Genomic DNA, 25,203 nt, shown 5'->3' with positions numbered 1-25,203 from the left:
TGCTGAAAAAAAACCCAAATCCTGAAAGGTTTGATGGTGTGTTGTGACATCACAAAGTTCCAGAAGTCCTGACGGCTGGTTTTAAGGCTCAGTTTCTGAATACAGGCTGTGTGCATTTCTCTGTGGACTGAGCGCTTTGATACTTTCACAGTATTAATATAGAACCTAGACCTGATCTATAATCAAACAACACAAGGACATCTACCTTTAGACTATATGGACCTTTAATTAGATTTTTTATTCACTTTTACTGTTCTGGTTCACTCTCACCTCTCTCATATTGTCAGAGTAAAAAGCTCCAAAAAGATACTGTCCACTACCTGCTCAGCAGCAAACAGCGGACAGACACAGTTAGAGAGCAGCTGGTGAACATAGTGGAGCATTTAGCAGCTAAAGAGCCAGAGATTACCCTCAGGAGTTGGTGGAGACCAAAACCAGAGCAAAAAAGAGAGTATAGGACTTACATTCACAAGCATGACTCCAAATGAATGATAATGTTGCTTTGTAACTGCTGGATTTGTAAATAGGCAACAGTTTGCTAACAAATTCACAATATCTTAACTTAAAAGGTGATGATATGTCAATGTTGTGTTCACAACTTGTTTCCACTGCCCCCAGGTGGCCAACAGATTTGTTACTACAGGTTGAAGGGGTCTAAAGAAACAAATATTGGCTAATTATAATTATCTTTTTTTCTTCTTCTTATATTTAAGATAAAAACTGGTTGACTGGTGTGTTTCCTGGTTCCACCTGCCATCAACACCTGTCAACTGTGTTGAGAAGCCTTGTTTTTATACACAGAAATAGTTTGTGCTTAGATGTCTTGGCTGACAACACTTGCGCTGAAATAAAGTAATGTTGAGAAAGAGGAGCTGGTGTGTGGACGTACAGTATGTTGGTTTGACTGTGTTTCATCATACTGACTGACGGGTTGAGGACATATGCAAGGCCCAGTGGTACTGTATGTCAGTCACCCCATACACACACACACTCAGGGAGCAGAGGTGGCTTAGTAGTGTAGTTTAGACCAGGACTGAGGTTCTGGTTGCAGTTGCCAACCTGGTGCGCATCCATCATGCTGCTTATTCTTTTGGGCCAGTGAGTGATGGACCCCAGTCAGCCGGCCCCACACCGGCCCTCAACTTCTGTTTCACTGAGTGAGAGACAAGGAGTTGACGTACAAGCCCGTTGGGAGAGACACAAACATCACAAATGTGTCAAAGTGTTAAAGGGGGGGGGGGGGTCGGCAAGAGGACGAGGCTACTCATGAGGAGTATTTAGGTGTACTTTACACTCGACTGTAAGCAGGGGCACATCTTTAAAAGGATAAAGTTTAGGCTGCTCTCCTTCAAGGTCAGGGAACAAAAACACTGGCATCAGTTTGCCACTTAGCTCTCACACTGTCAGTCAACCACCTTCATCTACCTTTCCTCTTGTCTTTTTCCTTTTATCTAGAGTTGATTAGTCGATTAATTGACACAAAGTGTCATCTACTTTGATAATCAGTTGATCATTGAGGTAAAGCATATTGCTGAGTCCAGCTTCTTCAGTGTATGTAATTTTTTTACTGTATCTTTAAAGACCAAATGTCTCGTCGTTTCATCGGATCAGGGAGAAAGATGTTAATTAGACATAATTGTACAAAATATGGACTTGGTCTGAGGCCTCTTAGCTCCAGCAAGAGGAAATCTTGATATGATGACACCATACCACGATATTTTACGCAATGTTCTGTTTCCACCTTTTAAACATGATAATGTCCCTGTGCATAGCCAAGTCAATAAAAATGTTTTTCCCAGTTCGGTGTTGAAGAACTTGGAGAACTGGCCCGCACAGCACCCTGTCTGTATTGTGTGTCTGTATTGTGTTTGTTTTTCTCTTACACTTCACATTACTCACTGAGGCTCTGATGAACGCAGTTTTATTGGTCCCACAGCCGACAGGGACATTGGAAAAAAAGAGCTTTTATGTTTAGAGCTGCTTTTGATTAGAATAATTTACCTGTACAGAGTTGATTGTTGTGCTCATTTGGTTTATTTACAGATGCTTAGTTTTCTTATCTAAAACCCACATTGATTGCCACCTCCTTGTTGCATGATCCCTTTTTTTTTCTAATGCTTCTTTGTGCCTATCCTGCCATTTTACTGTTTAATCTTATTTGTTTCTTTAATGCAGTTTGGTTGATTTTGTGGTGATTGCTGGTTGTTCTATTGTTACCAGGCAGTGCTGTGCTATTGTTTATATCATGTTTTTATGGCATGCACTCAACATGTTAAATCTAAAGGGATTTATCCTGATATACATTTGAACAATAAAACATTGTTTTTCATCGGCCTTATTCAAAAAAGATTTATCAATGATGATCCTTATTTTGTTAAGACTTTAATCACTCATATATTTAAAAGTCTTCTACTCCCTTTACAATAATGAGCCAGTAGTTTATACATAATAACAACATTTGATGACAGTATTTGGATAAGAAAGTGGCATTCCTGTGTAACTATAAAGGTTTGTGTGTCCAGTAATATAAAGACACTGATATTTGACCTTTGAGTCTCAATGTAATGAAGAGGGCCTGTTGGAATAACTACAGAACTTGTGGCTAATGGTTCGCTCTGGCCCCAGGCCATAGTCAGCTCAGTAACAGGGGCACAAAGCTCTGGATGTGGCACTGCATTTACCGGGGTGAAGTGAGGGTTCAGGGGCTAAAGGTCAGGGGGGAGAAAGGGGGACGACAGTGCGATGAGGGACAGTCAAGTCCCCTCTCGTCTCGGGTGCTAATTTGGTGAGGGCAGGGGGCCAAGAGGCTTCCACTCTACTCTTTCTGATCCTTTAGAAGACCAGCAGGTGATCTTAAGAAGACAGGATCCAAATAAACACTGTGCACCTCTGACTACTCTCCTTTCTCTTCTCCATCAGCTGCTCTCCACTCTCTGCTCGCACCAAACCATCCCCTCTTTAGACTAAGCTGTGGACCCTTTCTGTAATAACTCCATGTTGTTACTCTCCATGTCTACATGTGTGTCCTTAGCTCTATCTGCCCTTCTCTTGTGCAGCATCCTCACCCACCCACAGAACCCTCGTTCCGTGGTGGCATTCGTGGTGCAGCTGCCGGCGCCTAATTGGTCCCTTTGGGCCGAGGAAGAACTGGCAGCAGCCCGCTAAAGTGCTGATCGCAACCAGGAGGAGCGGGCATCTGCTAGGAGTGGACACCGCTGCTGAACCAGTGGCACAGTCTGCTCACAAACACATACACAGAGGCATATGAACTGGTAAAGGTCCTTCAAAGTCACACCAGACCTTAACATAAGAGCTGAAGGGCCTCAGCTCCATAACGCTAAGATTGGACTTACAACAGAGCAAGATTACATTTACTGTCGGTTCTACACTATGCTTACTGACTAAAACAAAGATTACTCAAGTGGAGAACTAGAAAAAAATATACAAAAATATAACTTCCTGAAACTCCTTGATGCATGAAGTCATAACCTGCCTTGACTATAGAAAAACCCATCACACTTAATAGTTTTTACAGAAATAGCTGTTCTTCTCTGGGACTCCAAGTCTAGCTAGTAGGTTCTGACGTTATGCTTTCAACTATTATTCTCCAAACTGTTCCTATTCTGCAGTAGCAAGAAAAAGTAAGTGAACTCTTTGGAATTACCTGCATTTAAGTATAAGTATAAATTCTTCTTAAAATATGGTCAGATTTTCATCTAAGTTAAAGTTGTGAACAATCAAACAGACATCTTAAAAATATGTCTGTGCTGAATCAGCTCTGTAGGAAGAATGGTCCTAAATAAATCACACTCGTTTCACTTATATTTCAGATCATGGACATGATGTAATTATCTTGTCACATTTGCTAACCTGTTGCTCTTTGAATTCTTTGAACGGGTCAGCGAGATGCTTGTTGGCCTGCTTGTTCTGTGTGGGTTTAAAACATCTTTTACAGATGGGCTTTGTGGCGTCTGTGGCCTTGGCCTGACTGTGGGCAATTTAAGCGAAATAAAGCCACTTTTCGTTTTGTGCGTCTGCTTTGTCGACAAGCCGTGGACAGTTGGCACCCACTATGCCTGCAGGGAGAGGAAGCAGAGCAGTGCACACACACACACTGCTGCACTATCGCACATTATGGCACATTGACGCAACTCAGGAAATACGTCTCTTGATTAAAACACAGTTACTCTTAAAGTATCTGTACTAATAAAATAAGGTATAGAACTGTTTTTTAACAGCAGAGTATTGCAAGACCAGTCTAGTATCTGTACACCTTTCAACACAGGAATATATTTCCATTGACATCACTCAAAGCCGGAGCATTATTTACACAATCCCCATTACTGTGGTAATTCAACACACGTTGCTCCAAACTGGCTGCTATATGTACAAACTAAAAATTAAAGCGAGAATTCACTGAAAGACAGGCCTCGATGTGAGACAGATAAGTGAGAAAATAGAAGCATGTCCTGACCGAAATAGATCAGAGGTCATGAACCTCCAGTACACAAGCTAAACTGTAAGAGAGCAGATATGCTATAAAACACCACATGCAAGCATGAAGGCAAAGGATGGCTGCTGTAAGCAGGAGGTGTAAGCAGGAGGAACTGAGCTAAGGTTCCAGAACAAGAACAAGAGACAGAAACAGGACGGATGTATGCGACTTATTTATTTTACTGGATGACCTGGACTTTGAGTTTAATCGTAGTATAATGAGATGGTTTTGAGGTATAAACCTGATGGAAAGACATTAGACTTGAGAGCTTTTGCATCACTTACAGCGTGTTGTAGAGGTTTCAACCAATGACTCCACCTTCACCTCTCAAAGAGTTGTTTTCATTAAAGTGTGAAAATATTCCTTATGTTGTCATTGTTTAAATATTTTTAGATTGTAGCTGTGTTAGTCCCTGGAAATACGCTCTATCTGTGGTATGCGTTTCTATGGGATAAACTATAGAGGGATTATGAGATGACAATGATCTGATTTATACTTGTGTGCCTATACTTGTTTTGTTTATTCATGTTTGTTCTTGCCTATATTTGTTAAGATTTTTATGTTTAGACCAGGACTTTAGGAATGTTTAAAGGTTTTCCTCAGATACACCATTTTTAACTTTTTTGCATTTATATTAGAGTTTAGATTGTTAATGACGGCTATTTGCCAATCAGTCCAGCATTACTGTCATCGGACAAGACGATCAATGATATCAGTGTGTGTCGCCACAGAGACAGAGTGAGGTATTTAACAGCTAAGCCCCCCACAGACAGGACACAAATTAACCACACACTACAGGCATACACACATGTGACAAACATGTGTGTATGCCTGCTTGCCTGTATACACACATCACACACAACACAGCACACACACACACACACCAACACACACACACACACACACACACACACACACACACACACACACACACACACACACACACACAAGCCCCCTGGACAGGAGACAAATTAACCACTTCCCACAGAGCAATTCACGAGGGAGCAGGGGACAGTAAACAGCAAGTGATCAATATCGCCTTCTTCGGGAAAGCCCGCACAATATTAGCCCCACATGTAGATACATAACACAAGTGCACGTGCAAGCACATAAACATGTGTCCAGGGGACTGTATATCAATCCTGTGCATTAAACATAACATTTTAAGCCCAGTTTGATCCTGGGGTTTCTCTGTAACTGAGGAAGTCTTTGTGCTCGTGATGCTCTTGTTAGACAAGTGGCTTTCTTCCCCCCCACCTCTCTTTTTTTCTTTACTCCTCTTTAACTCTGAAGCTACAATGACAGGAGACAAACTAGCCATTTCCCCCAGAGCAACTCACCAGGGACAGCAGAAAATGAACTGCCCCAGATCAATACTGTACTCTCTCTCACAGTCACTCTCTGCTCTCCTCCACAGACGCACAGCAAAGTGCGGCCCACCAAGGAGAAGACAACATTTTTAGTTTTTATTTCAGGGATGGAAATAAGAATGAGTGTGTTTGCATGCCTTACCTCGCAGAAGTGTTAAGTGAAAAAAAGAAAAAAAGGTAAATGTGCAAGAATTTAAAACAAGTGAGAATCCTGGTCAGTGATGAAGACGCAGGTATTCCATGAAAGACTATTCCAGTATAGCCGCGTTGCGACCAAAAAGTACCAGGAACTTTTAGTTAAGTACATGGAACTAACCTTTTCTTCAGGAACTAAAAGGTTCCTGTGGCCCATTGTTGTCTGCATTTCCACCGCGGCCTTAATAAATAAATGCACTACACCTTCAGTCCAGTAGGTAGCGGTAAGAAGAAGACAACGGCTATAAAACAACGATGACTCCATAAAAGTGACGGACAGGCCGGCATCATCATTTGTGCGACACTACAGTTAACCTGTTAACATGGAAGAGATTCAAGTTGTGCTGCTGTTGATCGTGCCTTATTGCATTGCAAATGGATTCATTGAATCAACGCTTGAAAGGAGGCGAGCGTTAGTTGCAAAGCGGATTAAAGACGCACGTCAACAGTCTCAAATCAAAACAAAACAGTTGGCTTGCAGCTGCGGGCTTTAAAACATGGCAGGTGAAATAAAATGCAGCTAGTACTCGACCAATGAGAAATGTTCAGCACTGCAGACCACACCCCCCATAGTTCCTGAACCTTTGGAAAGTACTATCCCCCGACCAGGGACTTTTCTGTGGGTCGATCAATTACCTCGGAACTAAATTTAGACCCTGGTTCCTGCGGTGGAAACATACATAGTTCCTCAAAAAGGTTCCTGGGGAGGGGCGTCGTGTGGTGTAGTGGTCTAAGCAGGCGCCCCATGTGTAGAGGCTACAGTCCTCGCTGCAGTCGGCCCCGGTTCGAGTTCGCATCGGACGGCCTTTGCTGCATGTCATTCCCCCTCTCTCTGCCTCCCCATTTCCTGTCTCTCTACTGTACTATCCAATAAAGGCATAAAAAGCCCCAAAAAAATACTTAAAAAAAAAAAGGTTCCTGGGGAAAGTTCCTGCGGTGGAAATGCACCTTATGTTTACATTCATGATGCAACCTGGCTATTTGTCATACTCTGGTTAAGGTCAACCTTTTTAAATGCCGCTTTAATACACTGCAACTCAATATCCCTGCTTCAATGAATAAAGCAGTTCACCTGGAGCAACATATCCACAGATAGAATGATTAACACAGTGAGGTATAGAAGTATAGAAACACTGCAGCCACCAGCTACCCGAGTCAACTCTGAGCAGCTCTGTGTGACATGTTCTTTTCTTTGTCCTTTTATGACTGTTTGAAATGTGCAAGTTCTATGATATGCAATTCTACCAAGCTTCCGTGTTGCAGAAGATATATTTGCACGTTTTGTTGTGTGCATTGCTGTTGCTTGTATTTGCCTTTTGTTGTTTCATTTTTGTTAAAACCATCTGTTTTTGTAATGCTGTTGAAATGTTTTTAGATGTTATTCCATGCCTTCTTTTAATAAGCTTTTATGCGCTTTAACACTGTTTGCCATTTGTTTTTCTTGCTCGTATACACACATTATCGTTTCATTTATTTGACACTTGTTGATGCAACTTGTTACTGTCAGCATTAGATAAAATCAGGCAGGAGTTCATCAGTTGCTCAGGTTGCTGAGGCAGCGGTGAACATGTGCAGAGCCCCCTCTGCAGCTCACTGGCAGCAGTGCAGAAGTAGGATCTGGTAGTTTACAGTATGTGTACATGTGCAGGCGTGTGTTTAAGAGATAGTGTGTGAGTGTGAGTGTGTGTATGTGTGTGTGTCTGCGCACGTGTCCCAAATCTGGCTGTACACCCTGACCCACTCACAGGTGAGTATAAATAGTACTGACCCCCGATTCTGGGCTTTCATGCCAAGTCACAGTGGGCCAAGACGACGTGGTGGAATGGAGACCGGCGGTCTTCTCTGACCAATCAGTGTCGTCTCAACTATTGGCCAACGTGGGACCACAGTCAAACCTTTATCACTGCCAGCAGACTCCAACCACTACTGATAACCAACCACCTGCCAGGCTTTAAATTAGGAACAGACCAACTAATCATCAAGACATCAACAAATTATTAAATTTACTCATGTTCATTTTTTACATTTAGTGCTGAAACAATCATCTGATTGTAGGGAAAAATAAAAAAACAACCATCAGATAATCAATTAATTTCTTAAATAATTTAAAATTCTATGTTCCCAGTTTCTAAGTTGTTAGGATGTGCTGCTGTTCTATTTTATATAATTAAATTCAATATCTTTGGGTTTTGGATGTTGGCTGGTCAGAAACACATTTGAAAAACATTTGAAGATGTCACCCTGGATATTGAAAAATTGGAAGGAGCAGTTTCTCACATTTTATAGACTAAACAATAACTTATTGATCTCGAGCTCTACAGCAATGCACACCTGACACATGTAAGTCAAACCACTGAATTTCCACATATACTCAAGAATAATATTTTCTGAACTGTAATTTATTGTTGACATTTTGAGATCTGTTTCATCTGAGGCATTAACTTCAGTTAGAAGTGGTTAATACCGGGGTATACATACATGTAGGTAATAATTAATAAATTGCTGTGCTGAATTGAAAATATCAGTGTCTCAAACTGTCACTGCCACATTTTCAGTGTCTCAAAATCTCAACAGCCAAACGAATGTCACACTGGATCACAGTTTTTCCAATCAGAATGCAGGGTCTAGATGCTGAGCCTCAGTTACAAAACCAAAGATGATCAACAAATCCTTCATCATTGTTTTGGCCTGTAGTGCTGGTTATTAATATCATAACCACAGCTCATAGTCTGAGCTCTCCACCTATTGCTGCTGACTCCCTGATGCCCTGCTGGCATGACGGCTGCTGAACACAACCACAGCTTCCCGCGCCGGAGTTGCCATACCAAACTGGTTACGCCTGCGCTACAAGATATGCCAACGCCGCTAATACCAACTCACTGACAGTCACATCGAAGCCACAGTGCTACTGTAAATCATACAAGCTGTTTTAACTGAGAGTGCAGGAGGAAGTGCGATGGATAAACACAGCCACGGAAAACACCAACAGACTTCCCCCAACCACACACAGAGTTGAGGACTCAATTACTCTACTTCTGTTCAGAGCAAATCTCACTAATTAAATAGGTTAAGCATTAATTATTCAACCAGAGAGCGAGAGAGACCCTTGACGAAGGGAGAGGCGAGGGAGAGGGTACTGAGGGAGCATGGGAAGGGGATGATGGAGGGGGATGCAGCATTCTTCTCGGGCTATAAAACAATCTGCACCCAGCGCGGCTAATCAATACAGCCCTGCTGGAATTAGCAGTTATCTTAAAACCCTTTAACAACAGCGTGCTGACTGACAAACACAAACAATCATCCATTATTAAATACCAAAACACATCTGAGGCCATGCGGAACCAGGGGCAGGGGAGGTAGGGAGGGACACATGAAAACACTGAGGGTGTGGGTGATGTGATGATGGGAGGAGGGTGAGGAGGTAGGAGGCTGAATGGAGGGGAAGTTAAGTGAGATTGAGGAAGAGGGAGAAACAGATGAATGAAATATAAAGGAAACCTTTACTTACTTAGGACTTGTTTCTGTAGTTTTCACCAACACTTCAACCAGTCATACACCGTACTCACCAAAGTCATTGCTGAGATCTGGTAACATTAAGTCTTTAATATCTTGATACAGTCCAACCCAAATATGGCGATATATGATATTATCATGGCGGTGTGCAGGCAGGGGCAGGTTCTTATATAATATAATTATATTGTTGTACTTTAGGTTTCAGTTCTTTTTTTTTTGATAATATATGATTATATTATCGTTTTTTAAAATGTTTAAGTTTTATTTGTCACATTCCAATAGTAATAGTACTTTATAGTAATATGATGACCATGCCTCCATCCACAGGGCATAAGGGGTCACTGAATGGTTTGATGAGTGTGAAAATGATGTGAATCATATGCTATGACCTTCACAGTCACCAGATCTCAAACCAGATCAACACCAATGGGAGATCTTGGGAGTGACGTGTTAGCTCTCGCTACCACCATCATCAAAACACCAAATGAGGGAATATCTTTAGGAAGAATGTTCATCCCTCCAGTGGAGTTCAGAGACTTGTACAATCAATTCTAAGGAGCACTGAAGCTGTTCTGCCAGCACAAGGTGGAACAAGACCTTGCTAAGATACTTTATGTTGGATTTTCCTTTAATTTGTCACCCCCCTTGAAACAAAGTTCAGCAGGGCAAAAAACATGAGCTGTCAGATTATTAACCAGCCAACAGTTAATCCAGATTATCTAAACCACTTTATTTGGGGAGAAACACCCAGAGTGTAGGTAATTATATTTCATTGCCCAAGAAAAATTGTTTACACACAACTTTGGTAAAAACAGCAGGACAAAACTGTCAATCTGTGAATTTTAACAGACTGTTTATGTCTTTGTTTTCTCCTTCAAATACATTTAGCTAAAATGGGGATTTGTTTAAAACGAGTATGATCATTTCATTACTCATGAAATTTAGGAATAGCCTCCTATGAGAATTTTTACACCTTCCTCTGATGAGGCCATTAATAAATGACTAATGAAAGTTGGTGAGCAAAAGGCAGCTTTTTCAATAAGGCATGAGTGTTGCGAGGGTCTGAGGCCAGATGGTGTCATATGCTGTACAGACTGTAACACAATCAATAGCAATATCAACAATATCAATAGCGTGGATAAAAATTTTTATAAGAGTCAAACCTCAAAGCATTTAAATATATAAATGTCTCAATGGCCATGTCGATGGTCTTCTGGTTCTCTCAATCTGCTTGTCTGCCTGTGCCTCTGACAACTCTTCTGTTAAACTAATGAAGTCCCCTCAGCATATTAGACCAAAGACAGAAGGAATGCTGATAGGACTCAACTATAAAAAAGAAAAATTACACGTTGCTGCCAAAAATAAGAGCAAAACTGTAAGAAGAGACTGGCTTTCAGGACAGATCTGTAACTCAGTTTACACCTGTCCATGATGTGTCTGCTGAAGAATCTGTTCCACATTTGTTCCCAAGCCAGACAGCATTATTCCTAATGACTGCATTTGGGGGACACCTGCAGAGAGGTTATGGTGGGCTCAGGAGGCTTACCCTCTGACAGCAAGCAGGGAGGTCAGGGATGTAAGGGAAAGTCAGGGCATAGAGCTTAGAGGTTTGCATGCCAATCATGGCTTGGGGCACACAGTAAAATACCTCATGGACCCCAGAGACCGCACAAAATGTAACCTTCCCCATGGGACGGACAAAGACGCAGAGGAGAAAAGGGGAAGGAGGGGGCGAGTGGTGACCGAGAGAGGAAAGGAGGTACTTAGATGGATGGGAAATGAGTAGTGGGGACCTGGGGGAGATAGTAGGGGGTTACTGAATAACTCAACAAGACCAGAATAGACTTGGGGGGGTTCGGGTGTCCAGGCCGGTATGACTGAAATGGAAAGTTGGAAAGGCTGAGAAAAAAAAAAAGAAAGACAAAAAAACGTCAAGAAGATAAGGGGTCAGGTTTCTCCTCAGCTTAGGTCGATGACCTGATGCCTGGCTCTGGGGTTTGGATGGAGAGCCAGGAGGAACAGGCAGGATGGGGGAGGGCATAAGACTAAGAGGGGAACAGAAAGATGAAGACAGACAGAAAGACAGAGATAAAAACGATAAGAGCTTACGATCATAAAACCAGAGTGGTGAGGTAGAGGGGATGATCAGTTCATATGACCACACAAAATTCACTAACATTATGAGAATATGGGTCTTGGCCCCCACTTGGCTGCACCAACCTACAGAGACTTGCAGCCAAGCCATCAATTAGGGAATTATGGCTAATTCCTCAGGAAGGAAGTAGTGAAATAGAGTGAGGGTGTGGGTGAGCAATCAAGGAATGTGAACATGGGAGAGAGAAAATATGGAAGGTACTGAAAAATGCAAGTGAACATGTGAGTGGTCAGTGTGATATCAACAGGGATGACACAACTGAAGATCCCTGCTGCCTGTAGATCACTGATTTGATCGACAGGCTCAACAGTTTATGACAATTTCACTCAAGATGTTCATTCGGTACTGGAAGTAGAGCTAAGCGATGTGTAGGGAACATTACGGCCAATATGTTGATAAAAGAGTTCCAGTGCAAAATACGATTTCAAAATGATATTTCAATATCAACATGCTAGCCTTTAAAAACCTTTTTCCATTTAACCAAAGAACCCCAAAATTGCTCAAATGTTACATGTTATCTAAACACAAGCAGAACTATATTTACGAATGTGTATCAAAATAAAAAAGAAGTACTGATCTGACCAAACATTCAACGCCAGATTTTGATACTTCACAAGTTTCAATTCCCCAGATTTGAATAATGTCATGATCCGCGATTGTCTTCTCACAAAGCCGGGTGTAGTCAGGTGAGGTCTGCTGTACTATACTGTAATGCAACATCTTTGCTGCACTGGGTGTAGGAAAAGCATTTTGTCACAGATAGTTAGCACGGCAAACAGAACTGGACGCAGTTATTCTTCAAATGGCTGAATCAAAGTTAATGTAGTGACTATTATCCATTGAAGAAAGCTGCAAGAGACTCAGTGGGCTCTTCACTGCGACGCGTTTGTACAAATCAGTTGCTTAGTCCATATGACACTGTTTATTTGAAACAACTGGTACTGATCAGCAATTGTGGTGCTAGAAAAACATAACGGTCAACAGAAAATAACAGAGCTTCACTATTCCTCTTTGTCTGAATCCTGCCACACGAATGAACAGGTAAATAAAGTTAAACCTCACCCCTGTGTCCACTGCTTGAAGTGATAATCAAATTAACGTGTGCTACCTAAACAAATAAACAACATAGGCAAAATGCACATTTTGGCTCCTACAATCAAGTTGCACAAATAAACTTCTGAACTGAATTTTCAAAGTTCTGTTTGAGCTTTAGACTTCCTTAGTCGATTGTGTTCTGCAGTGAAAGCTTTACCTGCTCGATTGTCTCTTACACTCTCCCATGTAATGCCTTTTGAAAGCATCTGTACTCATTGCAAAACTATCAGGACATTATTGACAACGAGCTATTTGGCCAAAATATTGTGATGTTTGATACCTTCAATGAGAGATGGCTTTGGTCCTAATGCTTTCAAGAGTTTTGAAGCATCATGCACAACGCTTATGAGGATTGGGCACCTCATCTTTTATATACCGTGATTAGAAAGCTAGAATGAAACCAACTATCTAAAGTATATCTTGCAATTGTCTGGACCCTGAGAACTGAAAGTGTTTTAGATGAATCCACAGTTCAAATTTGGCTCTGTAAAGTTAATATAGAGATCCCAAAATCAACCCCTTGAAAAGACAGTTACATGTGATTAAATTGTGCAGAACAATTTTACTTGAAGTCGCCAACAAGACCTTGAAGTCATAAAGCATCCCCCATGTCAACAGCCATGCCAAGTGCCCAGATAACCCTGCCCTGACCATAATGACCAACCAGTGACCAACCCCCCACAACCAGTCACACAATCCCTGCTCCACCATGTGTCCATACCCGTGTGTGGGACATAATTAACATGCCGCGCGCTCCTCAGACTCTTTGCTCGTCTTCCCACGTAAACGGCAAACCCCCAGTGATTATTATGGTAACACGTCAGTGTGTGCAGACATATGGAGGAGAGCTGGGGGGGATAGGGTTACTGTCATAGGGTCGGGGTACAGCAGGGTGAGGGGCTGGGCAGCTATACCAGCATGCTCTCCAGCTGACAGAAGGTGAAGATTTATGGAGCGGCTCCTAACGGCCCCTGACTTTCCCCTCCCTGTTACCAGAACAGATATATGTTTTATGTAACACAACAAGACCAAAACCACACTGGACCAACACACACTCATCAATAAAATCAAAGACACATCGAGCTATCTGACATGCAAAACACTAGTATTGTCATTTAAAAGAAGAAATCAAAAACAAAAGAATAAAGAGAATAAAATTCTACACCTGTTCAACGTCTGTGGGCAGAAGGCAACGTCATGAGGAATTGTGCATGTTAAATTTTGAATACTTGAATATTAGATCATTGTGAGAATTTATACTCCTGTAGCTAAAGATGGAAACATCTTGTGCCCCAGCCAAGCCGTTTACCAATAAATGACACTTGCATTGCCTGCCATGTGTTCTCAAATAATTAGTAGGACACAGCCTGTGTCCCGTTAGGTTTCTGATTTATTCAGACAGCCTGGCACATGGGCCACTCCTCTGGATACCAAGAAAACATTTACCTCCTTAACTGGGAAGGAGTCACAATCATCTCAAGCTAAAGTTTCAGGACTCAATAGTATTGATTACACATTTCAACACATGCCCTCATCCCCTCCCCCCCTTGCAGATACACAGCATAAAAACACCCCCTCATGATGGCACACAGCACAGCACTCTGAGTTCAGTCAAAATCACACTGATCAAATATAATGAATAAAAGACTGTTTGAGCCTCTTCAGCTCTGTATAATATTGATATTTCTAAAGAAAAATAAGTTAAACCTGTTGAACAATTTGAAACTCATTCAACATGACCTATCCAGTCACTTGACCAGGTTTAGTGAAGCATTACAAGTGTTCACTACTCTCTGTGTGCACTCAGAGAGCTCCATCTGCATGTTGATTTCAAATGAGTCAGAACTTTAATTATGGCCAGTTGACAGTTTGATGAGAGTCTGAGGAAGGAGGATGGGCGCTACAACACAGCTTGGGAGGAGTTACTCATGTGGACATACTGTAGGTACAGGGGTCTGGTCTCTGACATGCACAGCTCCCTGGGTCCCTGAGGTTAATCAAAATGCCAAATGTTACCGTGCACCATGGCAGGGAGCTATACTGAGCCCGTTTTACACAAGACACCATCTTGCATGAGAAACTGAATCATTCATGCAACCAAATAGCCATACTGTTTATATATAGGCGCAAAGAGAAATGCATGCAAAGGGTCGTCCCAAATGCTAAAACATACATGGAAAACATAAATATTTTTGTACCTAAATCATTATGGAAATGCAGTAATTCTGTATGATTTGTTTGTGTGTGTGTGTGTGTGTGTGTGTGTGTGTGTGTGTGTGTGTGTGTTGACAAATGTCTATAGACATCAAGAGAAAGGAAGAGAGGAGCAAGATGTGGTCAGAGACATACAGACAGAAAGAGAAGACAGAGGTCCACCTGTTTGACACAGAGAGCCTGAGAAAGTGTAGAGGAATGAGCAGAATGCCTCTCTCTGTGTGTGTGTGTGTGTGTGTGTGTGTGTGTGTGTGTGTGTGTGTGTGTGTGTGTGTGTGTGTGTGTGTGTGTGTGTGTGTGTGTGTGTGTTTGCATTAGGGTTAAGGTCCACACGGTGCAAATGTGTGTGTGTGTGTGTGTGTGTCTGTGTGTCATCCAACTGATAATACTATGGGAGGACTGGGGAATGGCATTTGGAGAACGGTATGTAGAAAAGCAGCTGATGGGAGAATCACACACACACACACACACACACACATACACACACACAGACACACAAACAAACTATTAAAATCATTCGACCAATAAAAAGTTCAGAGAAAGATCAGCACACAAACACATATAATATGACGCTTCCAGTATGCACATAGCAACACTAACTGTGTGCTCTTGGGTCCAAACAAACAGACAGTGAGTCAGTGTCCTCTATAATCTGCCTTTGTGTGTGTGTGTGACTATGTGTGCGTGTAGATGTGTCCTGTGTGTGTGTAAATGTGGGAGCATGAGTCAGTGAGAGGAGAGCGCAGGACAAGTGGCCACAGTGTGAAGGAAAAGTGGGAGAAACTGGAGCAAGTGTGAACCAGAGAGTGATGCAAATAAACAAACAAAAATAAACAAACGTGTGTCATGCCAGGCTGAAGTCAGAAAAGGACAGACAGGGCTCCAGGAGTCCAATTGCACATGTTGCAATACATGAAAAACATATTGGCTAGGATAGTTATTGTGTTATCATCCCTAAACCTCTGAAAGATGAAGTCATCCATGGACTTAGACAAAAACTCTTTAAAAAGCTGACAACATCACAATATATAATGTCTTCAAGCCAAAAACAACATGGCTAACCAGGAGATACAAGGTTTTCACCCAACAGCACTTACAAAACTAATGAGTAGAGTTTCAGAACATATTAATGATAACCTACTAAGAGACTGATAATACTCCAAGAGTCAGATTACCAGTGGTGTAATCGAGACGGAGAGAAGACCAAGACAAGACGGACAAAACTCCCAATACACAACTTTGAAGTAATTATACCGTACACTCCGTTGGCAGTTTCTTAGGAACATCTAGGTAAAACGAACAGTGTAATGTTTAATGTTCAGTTTGTTGAAACTGTGTTAAAGACGTGTTGATTCAACTGTATGATCATTTCGGAGAATGTAGTCTGAGGTGCTGTTGATGAGTGTTCCTATTATTTTGTCCACCCAATTCAAATCAGTGAGGGTATAGGCTACTACAGTATAGTTCAACAGCTCCATAAACTGCAGTTCATACAGTTTAATCAACACCTCTTTAACACAGCTGCAACAAACTGAACATTATAACCTTCATGAAGGAGGATTTAGGAGGACTGTCGTATTAGACTGTATTTTCATAATAAACTGATAAGTGTATGCATAATGTAGCAACAATGAAGTTAGATGCACACAAAAGCAAAACAAAAACTTTGTGCAATTTATACTGTAGCTTTCCTGCTTCAGTGTGCCACAGGTAAATCAACCATTGGGTCAAATGAAAGGTGGATTAAAATGATAACACTAAATTAAAGTTTCATTTTCTGTCATGTGCTCATCTTCCTTGTATTGCAGGAACCAATCAAATAATCAAGAGTGGCTCTAAACAACATTAAGAGTCTCCAGTGCATGTAGTCAACAGCCAGCTGGTGAAGTTATTAAAGGAATATTTAGCACATGTATAGTGAACTTTAAACTTCTCAACTGGAAAACAGACACGCTTAGCCCCATTAGACTGTTGGCAAATCCTCCAGTTTTCTCATGAATGAGATGTGTTAAGTGACGGCGATAGCGCAGAATGAATGCACCATATAAAGTGAGGCGCAGTAGCCAGGATGTGCCAACCCAGGCAGCCAATGGAAAAACTGCTGTTTCTCTCAGGAGCTGACGAGTGTGTTGACGTGATCCTCGTGAGTTACTGCTCACAAAACCCACAATGAGGTGCATAACACCATACATCGAGGATAATGGATGTATGTAATGTGTGGACACACATCAGATACAGCCGGTGTGTGTGGGCCTTTAGATAACAAGGTATGAGAGAACATCACTTCAATCTTTTCTTAAAGAAGCTACAACCAATGCGTTACTTAAAATTTTTTAAGTTTTCAAAGAGGTAAATCAACATTTTCGACAAGCAAATGGCTTCTTAAAATAACGATAACTTTGTGACTGGACAACAGGTATCAACAATGAGAGGAGGCATCAGAGGAACAGGAAAAAAAAAACATTGGTGAATAAAAAAAAAAAACTAATGTTATTATGAACATGTTTTACGTTAATCATAAACAAAACAAGTTTATATTTTTGTCGATGACTCAATCCTAAAACAAACAGATTAGTCAGAAGGTGCGTTTGCTGCTGTGCGGAAGAAACCAGTGCACAGGCTGAACCACTTTATGAGGAACCTGATACCTGAAAATGGTTCTGAGCTTCTCAAATTATTACACTGCACAGTAACGGCTGTTTGTTAATAGCATCCCATCTGTGTTTGCACGTGTCTGTACATACAGTAGTGTGTACATTCAGTACATATCACAGGAGAAAGTGGAAAATGTCAGTGAGAGCAGGGCCTCGATGCAGAGCAGCACATATGATTTATGGGTGAAATAAATGGGATCACTGTAGGAGCGGTAACAGGATCCCTGAAGGAGGGAAGGAGAGGGTGGGGGGTGGGGAGGGAGGATTCTTTTGTGGTAGTAAGTAATGGGCTCCGTGGTGTCAGAAGGTGGAGGGGGGCAGCGTGTCGGTAAGCTGATGCTGAGAGACCAAAGGTGGCAGCACTGCCACCATCAGAGACTCAGTCCTACTACAACACACAAGCAGGTCAACAATCTGACCCCCAGTGTGTGTGTGAGTGGATTTTATGATTTACATAAACAGGGCTAGAGACCAACTGAGAAGTATAACTGGTGTGGGCAATGCATACAATGTTTTCCACACGCCTGCGTTGGGGAGGGCAGCCCCAAGGCAGACCTTTCTTTTCAAAGCAACAGTACTAATCATTCCCTAATTACAGCTCATCAAATATGAGGATTTGCTGCTTCTCTCGCTTATGTGGAAGTCAACTGAGCACCTTTGGGTTTTGGACTGTTGTCGAACAAAGACAGATATTTAAAGACATCACTTTGAGATAAAAAAAATGAAATAAAATAAACATTTCTCCACCACCTGAGATTTTGTATACCAAACAATTGAGAGAATAATCAGGGGCTGGTTCCACAAAGCAGCTTAGTTCTTGACTATCTTAAGTCGGACTGCGGTACAATGAATTCATATGATCAATGCCAAGATTTATTACTTATTAATGTTTTTTTGGGGGAAAATTTGAATTCAGAAAATCTGATTAGTTCTCACGACTTTATACTTCAGTTCAGACCTAAAATGAGATGATACAGAAAATGTCTGCAGTGTGCACAGTGATATACAGCACTGGGCTTAAATAAAGTCACAGGGAATATTAGCAGAGTGGTGAAGACAGCTCCAAAGAGGAAAAAAAAGACTGAGCGAGACTGGATGGGAGACGGTGAGGGAGGAAAGAAAAGCAGAGTGAGATAGAGACCTAAAACGCTCCAGAAGCCTGTCACATGGGGCCCGAAGCCGCTCGGCTCAGCACTCTTCCTCTCTGTGTTCTGTCCGTTCCTGACATTTATCTGCTTTATTAGATTATCTGGGCTACATAGCTGTCTCCGGGCGCATGCAAGCACACACACGTATAGATATATACATACACACACCTCTTGATTCATTACTGCTTTAACTGCTTACTTAGGTTTATGCCCTCTTTAAATTAATCCACAGATAACCGAGCACCTCAGAAAACGCTAGCCCCCTAAACGTGAAGATGGGAGGCTGAAGCTAGTCATTGAGGAGGAAATTAAGAAACATTGTTTGTGAGTGTATTATCATGCATGTGTGAGTGGTCATAAGGTTGGTTTTTAACAGGCTCATCTATAGGGACTCTGCTTCCCATCATTAGTAATTCAATTTGCTCTTTATTAGCGGCTCTTATCAGAGGCACAGACGGCTATGAGCAGCTTTCCTCACTCCATCTTCCTCTGCACTCACCCCTGCTCCACCTTTCCTGTGTCTCTAATTCTGAATCCACATCTTTAATTAGAGATGCATGTGTTCCTACAGTAGGCCAGTCAGGTTCTTCAAATGACATTTTTTAAAAAAGGGAGAAATAGTGAGGAGGAAGGGAAGAGGAAAAGGATGTAGGAGGTGTAAGAAAGGACACACAAAGTTAGAGAATCAGAAAAAGAGAAGCAGACTGATAGACGCTAAGCCATGGGGACGAATAAAGCCTAATGTTAATAGTGATGGCTTTTCTAATGTCTTCTGACTCCATTGAGTATGGGAGATTACACCAAGATGGGCATGAGGCGTGTAGGGTACACGCAGAATGACCGGAGGGTTGGAGGGGCAAGTGGAGGGAGGGAAGTGGAGGGAGGGGGGAGAGAGGGAGGGGGGGAGAGCGAGAGGGGGGACTGTAAAAACAATGATTGCTTTCCATCAGGTTAGGCCTATATTCTACAGTTCGTTAAAACAATCCAATTTGCAAAAGGATAATTATGCATTAGCTCCTTTTTATCTACTGGAGGGAGAGTGGTGCCAGGGCTTGATAGCAGTGTCGCTGCCTGCCTCCACCTCTGCAAATTACCCGCTATCGGCACTTGTTCGCCATCACGGCTGAATTGGGCAATCAATTAACCTCCCCCCTCCTCTTATAGCCTGTGTGTATGCCTCTCCTGTGACAGGCAGCAACACAAAGCCCTTACAAGGAGGACATGGGTGTGAGCTGCTGCCCTCTACTGGAGACGGCTGCAAAAGCTACTGTAGCTGAAGGGCCAATTACTTAGATGCTTTGTCCAAAAGTAATTTCTACTATAAGAAGTCGGTATACTAAATCTCATTAATTTTTGAGTGTGCTATTGTTTTACACTGTTGTCTTAAAATGCAATGCACAAAGGTCATGTAGGAGCAAATAACAGCTGCAAAACACTGAACCTGAAGTGAGTGGAGCTGAAAACAGGAGGATCTTGTAAAACAAAAAAGTTAGAATTAAATCATTAAGAAATTTTTAAAATCTTTTTTTTTCCTCATAGTGAAGAACAATTAACTGTTTCATCTCATTCCAAACCCCCAACCTACTACATGATTTCATATGACTTTTGACATGATTTCAAATATAGATTTCAACTAACTGTCTTAGTTAGTCATAAGCCATAAGCTATAAGGCTTTATAGTAAAGCGTTTATTTGGCAGCAGTCAAAGTACACATGAGCACAGCTGGTATAGAACTGACACAAGCACTGAAGAGAGACATGGAACCAGAGTAAAAAGCAATAAAATCAACAAAAAAAGGGACTAAAGTTGCAAGGAACCAATAGAAATGCAGCGGAACAGTGGTGATCATTTAAACATTGATAAATGTTGTTAAATTTTCAAGAAGTTGAAATGAACACACGACCAGGACGAGAGTTTCGGTCAGAAGACTGACGTGCTTGACCCAAAATCCCCATGATGTTAGAATAATCATGAACTGTATGTTTGAAATCCTCTGCGTCAACTATGATCAAAGGAGACAAATGGATACAAGAAACAGAGGCTGGACAAAAATATAAGGGGAAAGAGTTGACTGAGATATTTGTAGCAAGGAAATTTAACATCACAGTAATCAACAATCTGATCCATGAGATAAAATGGAAAATAGAGGCCAGTTTACTGGATGGGAAGACTTCTCTCTGAGACATGCTCTTAGGTATTAGGACTCTGAAGCTGTTAATCAATAAGTCTGTGTTTCCTTTTGTTTTGAAGGAAGACAAACAAACCAAAGTGGGAGTGCGAGTACCAGGTTTGCTGAGCTTTGGAAGGACATAAATAACTCCAGTTAAAACATAAGTTGAAGCTTTTTGATGATGTAAGAAAAGTACAACTTTTAGGAGTAAATGCATCCACTGAAATTCAAGAGAATCTTATGAGACCAGTTTGGTGAAATGGGAGGAGATCCAACAGAACATGATGACTGTATGAGGAAGTAATGTTTCTGAATACTGCAAGTTGTTGGTGAGATTGGAAAACAAGTTTTCACAGCACCACCATCAGGCTGTGGATTGTAGTTCTCATTAAAAAGTCAGTGGGTGAGATTTTGATCCTATCTGGAAAGTTTAGCTGCTGTGGGTCGTACTGTGTGGTTAATGATATTCACAGGCTTGTAAGTGGGGGAGGGGAGAAGGAATATTAAAAAGATTAATCAGAATTAACTACATGATTTGAGCATTTCCATTATTAGGACCACAGAAACTGCAGTTGGACTGTAACTAACCAGATTAGATATGTTCCCTCCTAAGCATGTAATGTTGTTTTCCATGGATGAGCATTTGGTTGGCAGCTCATTAGAGCAATTAGTTGGCAATGACAAATGCATGGCAGAAAAACTGCACATAATAAATGCCCTTAATGAAACTGAATGAGACGATACCAAAAAACAACAATCTTGTACTGTAGTGTTTGCTTCTTACCTGTCCTTGATAAGGTTGGGGAGAGCCGCCTCAATTTGTGTCTTCCAAAAGAAACAAGCTCCCTGGAGGATGTCCTCCTGAGTCCTAAAGGAGTCCGGGTCGAGGTGAGTATTCGGCCCCGTGGGGAGTACTTCACCGCTGATGGGTTGCTCCCCCTCTCTGACCCACCCCCACTGGGTCACAATACAAAGGACAAAAGAGAACAGTGTGATCAGTAAGACATTAGAGGTTACTATTAATCAAATTTTGTCGAGAAAAATCTATGTGATTAATGTATAAATAAACAAGAGTATAACATGAACAAGGGCATATATATATATATATATCTGCTGCCCCCTTCTGGCAAAAGACAGGTACACAAAAAAAAACTGAAAAGAAACGTCATTAGATAAGAATAAACCTAGGGTAAAATCAATCAGATCATGTGCATGTTTCCATTATTAACCTGTTAGCAGACTTCCTGATGATCTTCATCCTGCTGCGCAGTTTGAACCCACCAAGGGAGGAGGATGGGAGGGAGGCACGTTGATGTAGAGATGGGGAAACAACAAGCCCTCCTTTCACTCCTTTGTTGCTTTTTTCAGAAGTCCAGTGGAAGGCAGATCTACGACGAGCCACTGCTGCCCCTGCTGTCGCTGCTCCAGACGTAGTCTGTCCCCCAGCCTTCCAGCGATAACGGCTACTAAGTGAGGGGCTGGTTGCCTTTTTTATTTTAGCAGAGGGAGTAGAGGGTGCTCTGAGTTTTTTGGTGGCCTCTCCCTTTTCAAGAGCTCTCTGAGCAAGAGTCAGGGCTTTGGGTGACAGTGGTTTACGAGACACCTTGGCTTGGACTCCAGCAGAAGAGGAGACCCATTTGTACTTGGAGGTCTTCGGGGCGACGGTGACTGGGCTAAGCTTTCGGGGTAACTTCTTGGCAGGGGTTCTCTTACTGATTGTGAGCGAGGGGGAGCTTCCACTGGCAACTCCAGCTTTTGAGAGTGACGTTGGGGCAACAGTTACAGCTTTTCCCGTGAATGAAGAAATAGAGCTACCTTGTCTGGACTCCACTCCTCCCACGTTCTGGCTCTTCACCCAAGTGAACTTGGATTTTTTCATAAAAGATGTACTGACCTGGGCCAGTCTGGTCTGAGATGTGAGGTCAAGGGAAGGTTGTTTTGCTATCTTAAACTGAGCAGAGAGGGGTAATGCGGTATTGCCAGTCGTAGGAATTGCTGGAGTCAGTTTAGACTCGGTTTTGCTGGTCAGGGGAGGTTTGATCTGTACTTCGGAGCTTCTCTGCTTGGTCAAGGTATTGGTCTTGAGTGAAGATGGCACTTCTGAAGAACCACTGACCATCTTCCCTGGAAGGACAACACGCCTGCTTTCAGTCTCGCGCTGAAATTCTTGAGTCTGTCTGTGTCCCGTTTCATGTTGCAAGCTAGTGCCTGTTGAGCTTGAACTTCCTTTTCCATCTTTACACTGAGACAAAGCTGCCTCTTCACCTCTTTTGCGTTTCTTTGTTGCATCTTCTATAATCCCTGTGATGCTGCTTACATGTTCCTCTTTCTTCTGTTGAACAATCCTTGACGATAAAGCGGAAGTTTTGGTTCTATGGCTCTCCTCTCCTCTGCTGTGACTGGGCAGTGAGATGCTGCGAGATATAGGCTGGGAACTAGACTGATCCACAGAGAAGGCTGAAGCTGAGTGATGTCCAAAAGAAGACTGAGGGTTCTTGTTTCTCAGAGAGTACGCTTTCCTCCAACTTCCACGGGTCTGAGGAGCATAAAGTCTCCCTCTGGAGCTGTGAGGATGGATGACAGATGCACTATGACCTCTGCCTCTGGCTGATGTTGGAGGTTCTAGATGCCTCTGCTCAGCTCTTTCAAACGGTGCATCACCATGGACACTCTTGTGTTTATTGATGAGATCTGAAAATTAAAAAGAAATGGGGTGATTTGGTTGTCAATCACTTGTAAACTGATAATATGAAAATAAAACCTATTTTAAAGGGTTGTTTCACAAAATAAACAACGTGCAGCAAGGAAATTTAACATTATAGTAATCGACACTCTGATATATTAGATATAACAATATCAAAGTCAAGCAGTTATGATATGATAAACTATGTTTTTTTGACCGTTTACCGGTATGCCTTGAGAACCGACGAGTAAAACTATTAACCTGTTACTGGTAGCTAACCGTTACTATAATAAATTACTACTTATGTGCTTCTAAACAGAAATTATTAACTAGTATATTAGCTGGATACATGTATAATATCCTATGTTATGAAGGGCAGAGACGTGTCTATTTTTAGCCAAGTGAGTAACGTTGACGGTTGGTTGGAGGAAAAGCTGACGGTTAAAGTTCGTTTTTAAATATCAGAAAGCGCGGGCCGCACATCCTACCAGGAGCTCTCTGTGTATTTTCATCCTTTTAACCCACTGGCTGCTCATACAACTGTCGACATTTACAAAGCAAGACTTACTCTGAAGAAGTTCAATTTGCCTCTTCAACGCTTCTCTCTCCTCCATGTTTACAACCCAAGGGTACGTCATCAAACAGCGACGTGAATATGCCCACGCATATGACGGTATTGATACTGTCCAATCACAGAGTACAGTTAATAGAGGGTTGTGCTCTCAGTCTTGTCTTGCAAGGTGGAGTTTCATTACAGACATATCGTCATGTTGTACACATAGAAGGCGCAGTTATATTATTTATGCAATGTTTGGCAAATATGATACGCCCTGTTTAACGAGGACACCAAATCTTTAAAAAAAAAATATGAAAAAAATGAAATTTTGGTTAAAACAAATTTCCTTAAAATTCCAATTCTTCAAAATAACAGAATACATTTTAAAAACCACAAAGAAAATATATTCCTGGTAAAAAAAATATATCATCATAACAAAAATGTACTACTATAAACCTAAATGTCGTTTTGTTAAATCGCCTCAACTAAAAATGACTAAAAATGTATTTTCTCAATTTAACAAATGAAGGTTTTAAAAAAAGAAGAAAAAAAAGGTTGAAAGCACCCATGCCACGAAACTGTACTTACATGTATGTCTGATTATCTTTATCTCTCAATGAAGACACATTGAGCTTATGTGATTATGATAGAAGAAGCAAATCCAAATGATCAGTAGTTGATTTTACTATTTTCTTTTGTTATAAACTCAAGTCTAGACTATGTTTTGTTATTTATCTACAGCCTTTGCTTTTCTGTCTCTTTGCCAGAAAGTATTTCCTGTGAAAAATGTCCTCATTTAAGTCTGTGGATTATCCACGATAATTGGAAAGAAAAGCTGCTCTTGTGTAATTTTAATACCATACACACAACAAAGAAATTAGTTCATGTCCAGTGTGCTGGGGTCATATCAGAAATCACAGAGGAAGATAGCTCAAAACCTGAACTATGTGCTTG

The 25,203-nt window shown here is 41.6% G+C and overlaps 1 protein-coding gene across 1 annotated transcript in view; it reads right to left on the bottom strand.

Moving 5' to 3' along the window:
* The window catches only part of zc3h3 (zinc finger CCCH-type containing 3), a 60,098-nt gene extending 35,782 nt beyond the window's left edge, over window positions 1-24,316 (bottom strand). Inside the window, exons 1-3 of the mRNA XM_022753017.1 lie at window positions 24,262-24,316; window positions 22,240-23,701; window positions 21,795-21,967 (exon numbers count right to left, since the gene is read on the bottom strand). Of these exons, the coding sequence (XP_022608738.1) occupies window positions 21,795-21,967; window positions 22,240-23,701; window positions 24,262-24,307 (1,681 nt within the window). The 5' untranslated portion in view covers window positions 24,308-24,316. The remainder of the gene's footprint in view (window positions 1-21,794; window positions 21,968-22,239; window positions 23,702-24,261) is intronic.
* Window positions 24,317-25,203: the final 887 nt, after the last annotated feature.

The sequence above is a fragment of the Seriola dumerili genome, unplaced genomic scaffold (genome assembly GCF_002260705.1).
Source record: "Seriola dumerili isolate Sdu_G_001 unplaced genomic scaffold, Sdu_1.0 BDQW01000189.1, whole genome shotgun sequence".
Classification (NCBI taxonomy): Eukaryota; Metazoa; Chordata; class Actinopteri; order Carangiformes; family Carangidae; genus Seriola; species Seriola dumerili.
Note: the sequence above shows the minus strand (reverse complement) of the source record. Positions and strands in the feature narration are given on the sequence as shown.